The sequence below is a fragment of the Stigmatopora nigra genome, chromosome 2 (genome assembly GCF_051989575.1).
Source record: "Stigmatopora nigra isolate UIUO_SnigA chromosome 2, RoL_Snig_1.1, whole genome shotgun sequence".
NCBI classification, from domain to species: domain Eukaryota; kingdom Metazoa; phylum Chordata; class Actinopteri; order Syngnathiformes; family Syngnathidae; genus Stigmatopora; species Stigmatopora nigra.
Window position 1 is genome coordinate 14,331,843 of NC_135509.1, and position 13,447 is coordinate 14,345,289.

At 37.0% G+C, this 13,447-nt stretch overlaps 1 protein-coding gene across 4 annotated transcripts in view; it reads right to left on the reverse strand.

Moving 5' to 3' along the window:
* The window catches only part of LOC144192033 (SLIT-ROBO Rho GTPase-activating protein 1-like), a 39,990-nt gene that overhangs the window by 21,519 nt on the left and 5,024 nt on the right, over positions 1 to 13,447 (reverse strand). For all 4 annotated transcript variants that reach the window (XM_077711070.1, XM_077711054.1, XM_077711046.1 and 1 more), the window contains exons 2-3: positions 6,036 to 6,231; positions 2,382 to 2,544 (exon numbers count right to left, since the gene is read on the reverse strand). In XM_077711070.1, coding sequence (XP_077567196.1) covers positions 2,382 to 2,544; positions 6,036 to 6,231 — 359 coding nt within the window. The remainder of the gene's footprint in view (positions 1 to 2,381; positions 2,545 to 6,035; positions 6,232 to 13,447) is intronic.

The window sequence follows — 13,447 nt, forward strand, 5'->3', positions numbered from 1 at the left end:
TAACAACAACATAAAGACTAGATAGACATGGGTCTTGACAAAAGGAAAAAACAATTTACAACCAGAAATTCTCTGGATGGAATATTTGATTGTCAGGGTGAGCAGTCATCAATTCAACTCCACTGGGAAGCCTTGGAAGTGTTCCAGGGCTCAATAAATGGCCTTCTCAGCGTTATGTGAGCTGGAAGAGTTTGTGTGCATGAGAGGTAGCAACGCTACAATACATGGCACAATTTAATTTCATACTTATCTATTTTGATTCACATACTATCTAAACATGCTGACATACCTCTCTAAGAACTACCCTAAAAAATAAAAAATACTAGGAACCTAGTACTGTATTTTTTTATAGTATATATATATTTTTACTTTATAAACTGCTTTTGAATGAAGCATAAATACTAAAGTGCATCGCACTTGAGAAATATATTCTGGGATAGGCTCCAGCACCCACCACGACCCCTGTGGGGATAAGAGGTTCAGAAAATGAATGAGCGAATGCTTGGTTAGGAGGTTACCTCGAGGGTCAAATGATGTCAAAGGCTGCTGCAAACAGGCTGATCCCTTTAATCTTTCATTATCTGAATGGTTAACGCAAGTAAGAAGTCTTGCAAAAGGGATAATCCAGTTTAGTTTTAGAGGAAAGATCTTTTCTTTGATACACCCTGCGTTGAATTGGAAGCATCGCCAACTATAACATTAAAATTAAAATGATAATGTGACTACCATGAATAAATGAAGGCAGAGAATAATAATTGGCCAATAAATAGAATATAAATATAAACAGGCGTACTAGACATGAAAACACCCTATTTTTAAAGCGATCTAACCTACCTATAATCCATAATTCACAAAGCAAATAGAAATGGTTCAACCTAGAGATTTTGATGAGGACAATTTGAAGGCTATGGAGTCCTCAATTACTTACGACCCACTCTAATGCATAAAACAAAGTACTAGGTATTTAAAAAAAATCCTCTTTGAGATGAAAAAAAAACACACCTGTCACCTCCAAACTGTTATTTGTGCCTCATTATTGCAGCTCCTCTATGATCAAAGACTTGGTGAGGCTTTAATAAGACACTTAGCAGAGGCTCAGGTCTCCTATAATGTGGACCTATCACCACAACTCTATTTTTCTATACAATGACCCCTAAAATAACTTTAAAAGTCTTGGGTATTTCAGTAATGCAACAATAACCATATATCTCTAGAATGTCACTTAGTAGAACCTCAGAAAAAAAAAAACGACAAAAATAAACCAAACACACAACAAAAGAAAAACATTTTAGAGTGCCACGGACTACTTGTTGTTTGCTTCCACTGTTGGTTTCACTGATGCCATAGCAAAAATAACTTCAGTATTTGCGCCTTAACACTGATCAGTTGTTGTTCTTTAATCACAACTTTCTAAAAATATTTAAGGAAACCATCATGTAATTTCCGACAATTTACAGTGTTACGTTGGCTCGTCAATGCTTAAAAAAAGATCCTTTAAAAGAAAAAAATGTTTGGTTTTTAAAACATTTGGTCAATGTACCAAAGTGGGTGTTAGATGAGAATGGTAAAAACATCTTTTAAAATCTTTGATATGACTATTAATTATGGCGACATTATAGGACACTTTAAACGCCATAGAAAATAGGAGCAGTAAGTTTCCAGTTTTTGTACGACACCTATGAATTAAAAGGATCTCACCTCAACGGGGAGGCTAAATATTTAAAGTTCGCTTGAGTTAGAAGCAAAGATGGACTGAAAGACAGACAGATGGAAATAGTCAGAAAAACTAAGTCTACACAAAGGCATGCCTTTAGGCCTTCGAAGCCACTTTGTAATTTGGGTCTGTGGTGAGTTCATGTGACTCCGACAGCAAAAAAAAACTGCATAATCCAAAAGGGAGTTGCCATCCTTGTGGCGGACCAGGCGGCAGAGATCTAGTTTTGGTCATGAATCTTTGTTCTTGATGGAATGGTGGAAGGAGCAGCGTGATTGCTATGATTTTACAGTATTTTAATTTTCTATAAGTGCACCACCAATATCCTATATGTAGCATGACTTGTCACATTGCAGTCATTTGATGCAATGATTGACCTTTAGGTCATCAAAATGCAAGAAATATCCCAATTATCATTATCATCAAATGTATCCAAAAAGGCACTGTAACATATTACTTCATAACTTTTCTCCACATCGTGTTTTGTGTCACATAACAAATAGCTTTTGTTCACATAATATAGATGGTACTTGAATTTTTTTTATGTGGAGCATCAAGCAATTTCCATTGTAATTGCAGGTTTTAAATCTCATTACTTTTGTGAAATCTGCTAGATTTCACAATTTCTGTCCAATTACTGGTTAAATGTGTGTTGAATAGAACTTACCTTCTTGAGTAGTCGTGTTGAGTCCTCGCCAATCTGCATGAACCTCATGATGACATTGTTCAGGTAGATGTCACTCAGAGTGGCATGGTCCTTACTCTCCCTCCTGACCTGGTTCAGTAGCAGGTACCAACAGTTGACAGGGGACAGCAGATTTTGGTCTTTTCTATGGGGGAAAGCGAGTTTGGAATCAGAATATTGAAAATGTAAATATTAGCGCAAATGAGTTTGTTCATCTGTAGGCTGTCAAAAATCATCAGGGTCCCTTGGTTTTTCATGTCCCAGATAGCAGTTTCTGCTTTTAGATTACAAGGACCAAAATGATAAGTATGACACATGTGTATCTACGACATTTCTGGGGCAGAGCTCATGTAGCTCTCTGAGCCAAACAAAAGCTTTAAGTACTCTTTGGAGCTTGAGGGTGATGAACATGTAGGAATACTGAAAAAACAAAGAGGAATAATTCTTAGAGTAGGTTATTCATACCCTTTCAAATACGAAATAATGCACAGAGTCGAAATTAAAATGTGAAGTACATTAATGTAATGTAAATAATGCAATATGGGAAATTATTCTGCAGTAAATAAGCAGTGATAATAATTATATTACTAATGAAGCAAACACAAATATGATGATGACATCTGATTTAAAGTTCCGCCTTGGACGATACTATTCTACGTCATGGGCTGATTTTCTCAAGTGCGAGGTGTTAGTATATTGTTGAGGTAAGAGTGAATTGCAATCTTGTATGCTCTGACCTCCTCACTTCCGCAGGGTTAATCCGAGACAGAAAATTATTGGTGTGACTGCATGTGTGTATGCTTGTTGAGTTTTCCAAGAGGGGTTAGAGGTCAGGTCTTGCAGGAACCATATGGAGAATCGCCCTTGCTCTTGCCTCACACGGGCAGTTGACACAGACATGCAAGACTTGTCAACACAACAGGTGAAAAACGCAGAATTTATCTGCTGATTTGGCCTTGATGCTTTAGGTCTGGCAGCCTATTTGCTGCCAAAGGCAAAAGTAAGCAACTGCATATAAACAACTGAGAAATAAAGTGATGGAATGTACATTGAAAAAAATACTAAAACAGGTTATAAAATATTTCTAATAAATGCCAAGTTATAATTTATTGATGTTGCATCCCCATACAAACTATGTGCAGGGAGGGAAAGATAGGAAAAGAATGGAGACAACATGGTCAGAATTGTTCTATCTCTGGACAGTTCTGGCAAATAACACAATTAAAGATGACCTGAAATTGCCTGTCGAGTTAAATTAACAATGCAAAGAAACAAGCAGACTTCTGTGGAGAGAATTTGGAGTTGCTCATGCAACATAATACCAGGAAAATCTCACAATGTCATCATTTCCTTCTTGCCTTTGGAAGAACTGGGTCAGATAGACAGACAGATGGGGGCGAATGGGGGTAGTATTTCATACATTACTGAAAGAAATGCAGTCTATATGGGACGTGGAAGTTGTAAAAATCCTCACTCTGACTAATTGTTGGCTTATGATACAGTTTTAACCTCCTATGACCTGGCGTCCACATGTGTGGACATCACATTTGGTTGTCAAAGACTACAATGTTACATTTTGGACTACACTTATGTGGTGGACATCATTTTTTTCAGAAGCTACATTATGAAAAAAGATAACTCTTTGTTTTTACACTTATCATGTCCCAATTATCCTAAATATCAAAGAGAAAAAAATGCATGCCTTGTAACAGTTTGTGTCTTAGGAGGTTAATGTGTTTTTTGTTCATTTGTGTAGCCTTAATGTAGGAAGAGTGAATGCCAACATTTAATTGTGCACATATGAAGGAAGAAAGCTCCCGGCAGTAAAGGATTGCTACGTCACTGTGCAGACTAATGAAATGTGATCTTATCAAGAATCGAGGTGAAACGACCAAGTCCTATAGTAGCCCACTGATAATGTCGCTCAACAAAGAACCACATCCAAGCCTCTTACAGAAATGTATATTTTTTCTACCTATTTTATAGAGAAATCCAGTGTGACATCAGTATAAAACCAAGATTTTAAGTGCTTCTAGCTGAGCCATTCCCCCCGGCCTAATGGCATGACACAAAGAAATTGTGATTGGGATCTCCAGAATTACTAATAAACTACTGTTAATTGCAGAACATATTACTCCATGACATTTTAAACTTAGGTCATAGTTTGCCAAATGGTGGTCCACCTATTGTAACCAGAACGCAATGGACAGCTCAAACAGTATTAATTGTAATATGATGAAATGGGTTTTGGTGTTTGCAGTTTTATGTTTTGGAATATTTTGTTGAGGACTGGTGTTTCCGATGATTTTGAATGGCTAACTCGGAAAGAAGGTCTGCTCCCGTTTGCACTGATTGTTAGAGTGTGTTGTTTTTTGTCTTCAGCAGCTATACCAAGTAAAAGTGAGAAAAGCGACTTAGTCTGGTACCATGAGACATTATAGTGTTATAAATCCATTTTTTTCATACTTGCACTGTCCACTTGCCCAATAGAGAATTGGTGTGTGTTTTATGTGCCTTGCCTTTGACGTTGGAGGGATCGGGAAGCAGTTAACGTTGTGCCCTTAATCCCTTTCAACTTGAGTGTGATAAAATATTGCTACAAAACAGATGGAAGTTATTCGGTTGTGTGGTCTCCAATATCTGGCAGATTAGAAGCTTGAGACTTTCAGTGGCCAGGACAAAAAGGGAAACATGTAATTACATTACCCTATATATCATTAAACCTTAAATACAATATTGTTCTATATGAAACTGATAAAGGAAAAAGTACAACAAGGTGTGGATGTAATTATAGAAAGTATTATGAGGATTAGAATACAGTTCAGGAGAAAAACAGAAATGTCCTAGATCGGCAAAGGAACCAAATTATTACAGTTTTCAGTTTAAGTATGTCATTTCATATTCAAAATTGCAAATCCGTCGACAGGCCCAGCAGGGGCTTCCTTCAGAATGTTGCCTGTCTAGACTAATTACCCAGAAATCTAGCGGGTCATAGTGATGCTATTTTAACATGTTGCTGCTCTACCAAGCTGACCTGACATATGAAAATTGACTGAAGGCTAAAGGCTGAGTGAAAACTCATTTTTCACACCACAGACAAATCTGTCCAACAAAAACAGGCCACAAAAAGTGAACACAAGGGCTTCACTGTGTGCTTGCTGCACATGGACACACAAATATAGACCTTAGTTTTAAAGCACACTGGAGGGTTTTAATGCCATTTAAACTTATTGTATTTATTTAAGAGCTATGCTCATGTGTCCATCCACCATGCAATGTAAACCACAGAGCTTCCATTAACTGGCGAGACACTTTGGTAGCACAGCTGCTTGAGCCATTGACAATTCCTACAGCAAGCAAAATCTATTTACAGTCAGTAAGTAAAAGTATTATTAAGTTTTATTTTTATTCCCACCGCAAGTTCAAACAATATGCTAATGCATGCATTTTTCAGAACACTTAATCAACTCAAACTGGGTCGGGAGAAGAAGGGAAGCCAAAAAGGCTCTGCAAAAAATAAAAGGGGACCAATTGCACCAGTTACCAGCACCGGCACCTTTCATATACTTTATTCTAAAGTTTTTACCAAAAAATGAATAAAAATCATAAACTTAAACAAAATGTTGTTAAACTTACTTGTATTGCTGGTGGTCCTTCGTGGATCGAGTCTTCGCCATAAAGCGTTCGGCAAGTTTTTCAAGGTTTCTGGAATATTCCATTTCAATCTCTGCTTTCTTCCTAAAGAAATCCTGAAGATCTTGCAGCAACTGTACTCTCATGTCTGTTTGCTGGTCCATGCATTTCTGCTGCTCCACTAACTGGGCCCGGATCTCTGAGAAAGAAAGAAAAAAATTCAGCAAATTGGCAACCAAATGCGAAGTTTCTGACTTCCACATTGTCGCAAATACTCAGAGTAATGAAAAACAAAACATTTCTTCTTTAACCATAATCCTTAAAACCACACACGGCAAACTCACTAGCTCCAAAACTTAAAATTCCGCAGTACTTGGGAGGAATAACTAAAAAAAATCTGTAAACACAAACTATTCAAGAACAAATAAATACAACAATAACAATTAAAAGCATTTTTTTTTAAATGACAGGCATTATTGTATTGGAGACCTAGTTTCTTTCGTATGTCGTACTTTTGACACTCGAGCACTAAATTGCTTATTTTGACAATAAAATTAATTCAAAAGTAATTATACTGTGTACATACAGTAGTAAACATAGGAAATACTCCAAACCTGCTGCATGTATCATCTCCCAAAGAACTGCTATTATGTAGTCACTCAATCCATCAATTTTATTTTTTTATTTCTGTAACGTGTCCTGACGTCTAAATAATGAAGGATTTGCATGTGGACAAAGTGCTAAGCACAGGACATAAAAGTCAAATGTTAGTCCCTTCAAACAAGACTGCTGTGAGGCGATAAGCATATTTACATAGTGCGTACACAAAACCCTCTACCATACATGACACTGATAAAACGCCAATGTTTTAAATAATATCCAACCAAAAAATAAAAAATAAACGGACACACTTGATGTTTCATAAAGTGTCATTGTTGTCATGTTGGCAGGAGAAAATAGGGACTTGCATGAATAAAAAGGCCATAAATCTGTCAGCAACAAATCTAGCTGACTGATGGAGCTACAGTCAATGTGGCCTAAAAGACACAGTGCTGATATAGACAATGAAAGAGCACCGTTTGGTCTCTGTGGAGATCAGTTTGGACTATAACTTCTTTGTTTCTATGCTGGATGATATCCAAATGGTCCACATTTGGCCACATCACATAATTCCCATTTCTACTTTGAAAAGGTGCAAATACGTATGTTCAAAATGGCATCTATGCCAGTTGAACTGTCAAAGAAACTGCCTTGTAAGCTAAAGAGGTGAAAGCACACAAGCTTCATCTTCATCATCAAAAAAAAACAGAGCTTTAGAAACAATTCATCTACTGTGGAATGCCAAATACAGCATTTCACTCTTTCTACCTTACTGTTGCAGAACAAGTTCCAAAAAGTTACTTGAAGCAAATGCAAAATGCATCAGTTCGGCACTTGAGAGTTTTGTTTCAGTAATCTTATCTAACAACTTATCTGGGGTACTTTGCACCACATCAAATATTGCAGTGCATCTGCTGAGTTGCTCTACCACAGTGCCTTAAATAGTAACTGGAAATTGAGGCTTTTTTGCCACACAAAAATCATCAGTGGATACGGAAGGAAAACCCTAATCTTTGGGTTCTTCTTCAAATCGGGCAATGTGTCGCATGTACTATAGAGTATAATTACAGCAAAGTAGAAAAAATATTTTGGCCCAAAATGCTGATGAACTATAATTATCCGCCGTCAACCAGTAAACCCTAAAAAAAGAGGAAAACATAAGATTGATGAATGCATTTAAAGAGGCAATCATTCTCACACAAGATACCAACCAAAAGAACAACTACAATCGCAATGTATCATGCAAAGATGGTCGAACAATTACGAGACACCATGTGCTTGGTAAGAACTGTAAACTTGAGTTTGCCAATTCTGAGCAAGACTTTTGGTGTACTGCTTCATTTGACATTATTGCCTATAATTTAATCCTCATGACTGATATTGAAAAGGGCTACGTCTCCCCTTATCAGGTATGATTGAAAATGGTTTTGTAGGGAAAAGAAAATTCACAAAATGCAACCAAAGAACACATTCTTGGCACTTTCTAAAGAATTTAATCTGAAATTAATAAAGTATTGCCTTTGCTAAACCCATTAGGACATGTGACATGTGCTTGTGACTTCCAAAGCCATAGGGTAAATTCCAATGAAAGCAGGCGACCATTATCCTCGGAATCAGTGAGACATTAATCAGATTTAATTTTATTTTAAACTACTGAACCTGTAAAAAAATGTTGAGATCCTAAGTCCCTACTGTAGTTTCCATGAAAGTAGTTATGATTATTGGCTATAGCAAAATGACAAAATAACAAAATAACAAAATGATATTTCAAAGATGTCAAAAAATACTTCAAAGATTTGAATCTAACACTGACTCCTAAAAAAAATGTCATGGTGCACTTCCTACCATACTTTTCAAACTATAAGGCAAAAAAATCATATACCCAAAACTTGACAGTGCGCTTTGTACTCCAGTGTGCCTTTTGTAGGAATTATGTTTGTGCTCAATGTCCTCACATCTATTTAGCTCTATTATACCATTCCAGTGTTCAAGTGTTCATGACAAATGTTCATCATAAACATAAAAAAAGATATACTCAACTATAAAATAAAAACATGTTTAAAGATTTGGTACATTGTTGCACTCGAGTTGATATGTACAATAGTCTATGACAGTCTCCAGATTCATTCTCATGACAAGGTTGTGATTTACACAAATACATTTGAAGTGTCACTTAGAAAAATGAAGAACTAAGTCACGACACATCTACAAAAAAAGAATATTGCAATTCAAGCAGGCCACAGCCAATTATTTTAATTACACGCTGTAAAATTTCTGCTTTATTGTGTGATACATTCCACAACATCAAATGCAATGGGCTGAACCATCTGTTTTATACGTGTGGAAGCGATTAATACATTTAACTAGTTTTAATTTTAGTAGAGTTAGAGTAGAGATGAGGCCATGCTCTTCAGTTGCAAACAGAAAACAAGAAAATCTCTGAATGATACTGATGAAAATATAGTCTCAAACAATAACTGTGTTTTTGTGAGTTCCCCAATAATAATTAAGACATACACCAACACATTGATTAACGACTTATTTCTATTCATGCAGCATGAAGCCGTGTAATTATACCACAATCATAAGGACAGCATGAGAGGCGTGTTTCAAAGAGAAACTTTTTTTTTTTCGTTCCCTGAAGGCACCATAATTAATACTATCAGCAACATTCACGCCTAAACTTCTTATAGGCTCTCAGTTCGTACTGTTATTTCTGTTTTGGACAGTATGACTTAAAGAGCAATTTCACAACAACAACAAAAATGTTTCAACAACTACAAATCCGGAAAATATAAACCTCTTTATATATATGAATGCTTTTTAAATGCCTTTAAAGAAAATAATACAAAGAAAAGCATCAGATTACATTAACAACCTCTCTATAACCCAAGATGTTGCATGTGAGTATTTTACTATTTGTTCTGAAAGCAAACATCTCAAAGTGAATGAAATGCCTGTGAATACTTAGTGGAAACAAAGTCACTTATTACCGCCATTTATGACAGCTTCAACGTGTGTTTCTGCATTTCAGTGAAGCATAATTTACATTGCCAGTAGTGTCACCTGTGTTCCAAAGTCTAAAATGAGAAAGACGAGTGCATAGGAGAACAGATACTGCACATTCAGTGCATGAACCCAGATGGGAAACATCTGCCTTACTTTTCTATTTGTGCTAGACCAACTAAAAGAAAAATAGCACCTTGCGGTGTCATGATTTCTGTCTCGACACTGAGACACCTATTGCTACAGCCCCCACATTGCCTTGCCACAAAAACATTGCAACAGGACGTGTGGTTTCCAGGCCTTTGATGGGGTTAAAGCAGCAGAGGAACTATTGAGGAACAAGCATATTCAAGAAAGGGAGAAAGCAATGGACAGATGGAATGATTGAGTTACTTTTAGGACAATTGCCCAAATATTTTAATACAAGATTTCCAAAGAGCTGTGGTTACATTACATTTATTTCATTCTCTCTTCCTGCGAATGCATGGCCTTAGATTAACTTGGGACTCCAAGTTTTTATAGGTAATGATGTCAGAATTTATGTATGCCGCCTGTCTTTAACCAGGAGTGACAACATTATAGCTTGGAAAACTGACTTCTTGTAACAGCAGCCCAACATTCTTTCCTTGGTCATTATCAAAGTAGCGAATATTCAATCCGTAACAAAAAATAAAATGAATCCTCTCTTCCATCAAAACGATACTGCTTGGATCTATGTAGTTCTTGTAAAGATTTAATAATTTTCCCACAACCTATATCTGCTCCTAAACCGTGCGACAATATGGAGGCAAAACTTAAGAACAGGAGCTATGTTAAAAATCTAACAGCATTTAATACATATGCACAGGTCCACACTGACAAAATACTAAAAACACAGACACTACATATGTATTGAAATAAATGAATGAATCCATTGCTCACAGACAGCCACATATTCTTTTTTTTTTTTTTTTTTAAATGGCATTGTATTTTCCTTCCATATTTATTTAACTCCCCAATAAAAGACAAAAAAAAACAATGGACATTCTGCCACACCAACACCAGTGACTATTTCACCCATATGTTATCATCGCAGTAAACACACACACCCTATGGAGTGGAAAAAAGGCTAGTGAAATTCTCTGTGGTCTCCTTGGTTTTCAATAAGGAGCACATTAGAAGGCTATCTTGCTTGCTTGGCCTTCCCTTAAGTCAATGTTGCCTCTTTTTGCTCTCTGTGAATTTCTGACCAGGTTGTATGTAAGTCAGCACCAACTTGTAATTTTCATGTATACTGATACAGATATTACATAAAAAAAATATTTTTGTGTGAATTTTTATCACATATTTACAAACCCTGAGGCGTGTTTGCAAATATAAGTCACCAATCTATCAGCTCAAGAGTACTTTTTAAATTTAAAGGGAATTTGTATCTCTATCTGACGCAACAAAATCTGAAGAGCCAAACCTGCACCAAGAAGGCATAGTAATGAGGGTGCCTTAGTTTTGAGAGGCTGCTGCACTGCAGCTGAATTTGACGCTACAAAGTGAGTCATGGATTTCTATTTTTCTCCTCAAACTTTAAGACCGCCTAAGGAATTCCACCTGACAAGAAAATTTGGTAAAATAAATGTTAATCATTTTGATGACAATGCAACACAAGAAAAATGAATGTATTCAACATTTTTTCTCATCAAGCCTTGTTATTGATGACCAAACAACAACCTAGGTCACATCCTACATTCCTCTCCTCACTCTGGTTACAGACCAAAAGACCCCCACTTTGTGTGCAGACCCTGCAGCGTCACCAGTTCGGCCCTACTATCACGACCTAACTTGGGTAAAAAAAATAATCTTTTGGGAATGTCTACAATGGCAATTTCTTATCTCAGGAGTAACCGGAGGCCACGACAAGATGATGAATCAGCTTCCAGGCAAACTGCAACAAAGGAAATAAGAGAAAAGTAGAGAACATGGATACACCTCCAAAACTGAACTAGCACATATGTGTATGTTCCAGTCTTGAAATTGACATATTTACAAATTGTGGTCCTCTCCCACCTGCCCTCGGGGAGCTTTTAACAGGCAATCATCTCTCCATTTCTAAATACCAGCAGCCAGTTTGAGAGATGACTCCCAGACAAAAGGATGACAAGTCTTGTACTTAAAAACAAATATTTGTCAAAGTATCTAAATAAAAAGCTTTGTAATTGCCAAAGCATGAAGACATCCCTGACAAGATTGGACAGGTGAAACTAAATGTCAGTCCTAGTCATAGATCAAAGAGCCACTCAAATCCACTCGATGGTTTAAGGATTATTGCCTGAGGTCTGAGAATGTGATCGACTTGAGGCCAGCTGCTCAGAGCAATGGACAAAGAAGGAGGAGAGGAAGAAAATAGAGGAAAGAACAGGCCGATCAGCTTTCAGTGCTCTTTTATTTCGCTACCATACACCAAGCGAGAGGGGGCTTATTTCTTTTGTCTCCCACAGAGCTAGAAAAGAAAAGGGCAGCTTCTCCTGATTGTGCACACCCAGACAGGTTGCTCCTTGTGCATCATAGTCGCACATACTCGCCTAACACACGATCCCTAAGAGAGAGATGCTTTTACCCCATCCATGGCCTGATTCAAAAAAAATCTATGGGGCATGTTAAGATCAAATGTGGGCAAGCTGAAACATCTACTCATTATCAAATTATGGTAGACTACAGGTATATCCGTTTCTCAGACAAAGACACAATACATATCTTACAAATGGGACAATGATAGGTAGATTCATGTTTAAAGTGGTGCAATTTGAATCGATTACAAAGTAGATTAATTTGGGGTCGATTCGTATCAGCCACACAATAAATCGATAATAAAATCTGTGATAGTGGGACCTTAAATTGGATGAGATTCATGATAATTGCCATAATGCCGGACAATTCAAAGAACGGGCAATAATATTTGTAAATAGAGACAAAACCAAATTCTATTTTGAAATAGACCAAGAAGAACTCAAATAGAAGGTAATTCATAAAAATGCTACTTTTTAGAATGCAAAACCTTGCTCCCAGCCAATAACTAATCTTACTGCCACACAGGGTGGTCTTTGGCTATCGATTCTGAAGGGAGCTGCTACAAAGTCACCCTCACTTAGGTCACAAGGTTATTTTGGAAGAAAGGGAACATTGGGGAGGGGGTAAAAAGAAGAGTCACAAGATCAGTAAATTAAACTTGTGCTCATATAAGTTTGAAGGTGGATGGGAGTTCAATCATAACAGGCTGCACAAGGAGCAATTGATTAGGAAGGGATTTACTTTTTGTGGAAATTGTGTTTAAGCCAAACACAAACAGGCCAACAGTTATGCAGTGATATTGGCAACAGCAATGCTGTTATTAAGTAATGTTCCAGTTTTAAAAATAAATCACAGTATTCAGAGAAAAAAAAGTTGTGGACTAATTGCTTGGGTCTGTAAGACGTGTGACTGATAACTTTAATAGCTATTGCAAAAGACATATTGTCAATGTAAATGAACTCAGGGGAAAAACTAAGGCAAAATATTGCTTGAAACACATTTCTATTCAAGATATCTTCAAATGTAGCAGATGAAAGTGCTGAATACAGATGCAGATTAAAACAAGTCAGCGTTCATGACCTCTGCCTCCATTTATTCTCACACTGACCTCATACCGCCTCATCCCCTTCCCCCAATCTCATTCCCTCTAATCCAGTCCTACTAGGTGGCTGGCAGCAGCATGGCTTGATGGTCAAACTGTGTCTGTCCGCCTTCCTGTCTCTCCATCTGCTTGGCATCCAGGGGCCATTCAAAGGAATTAAAGCTGT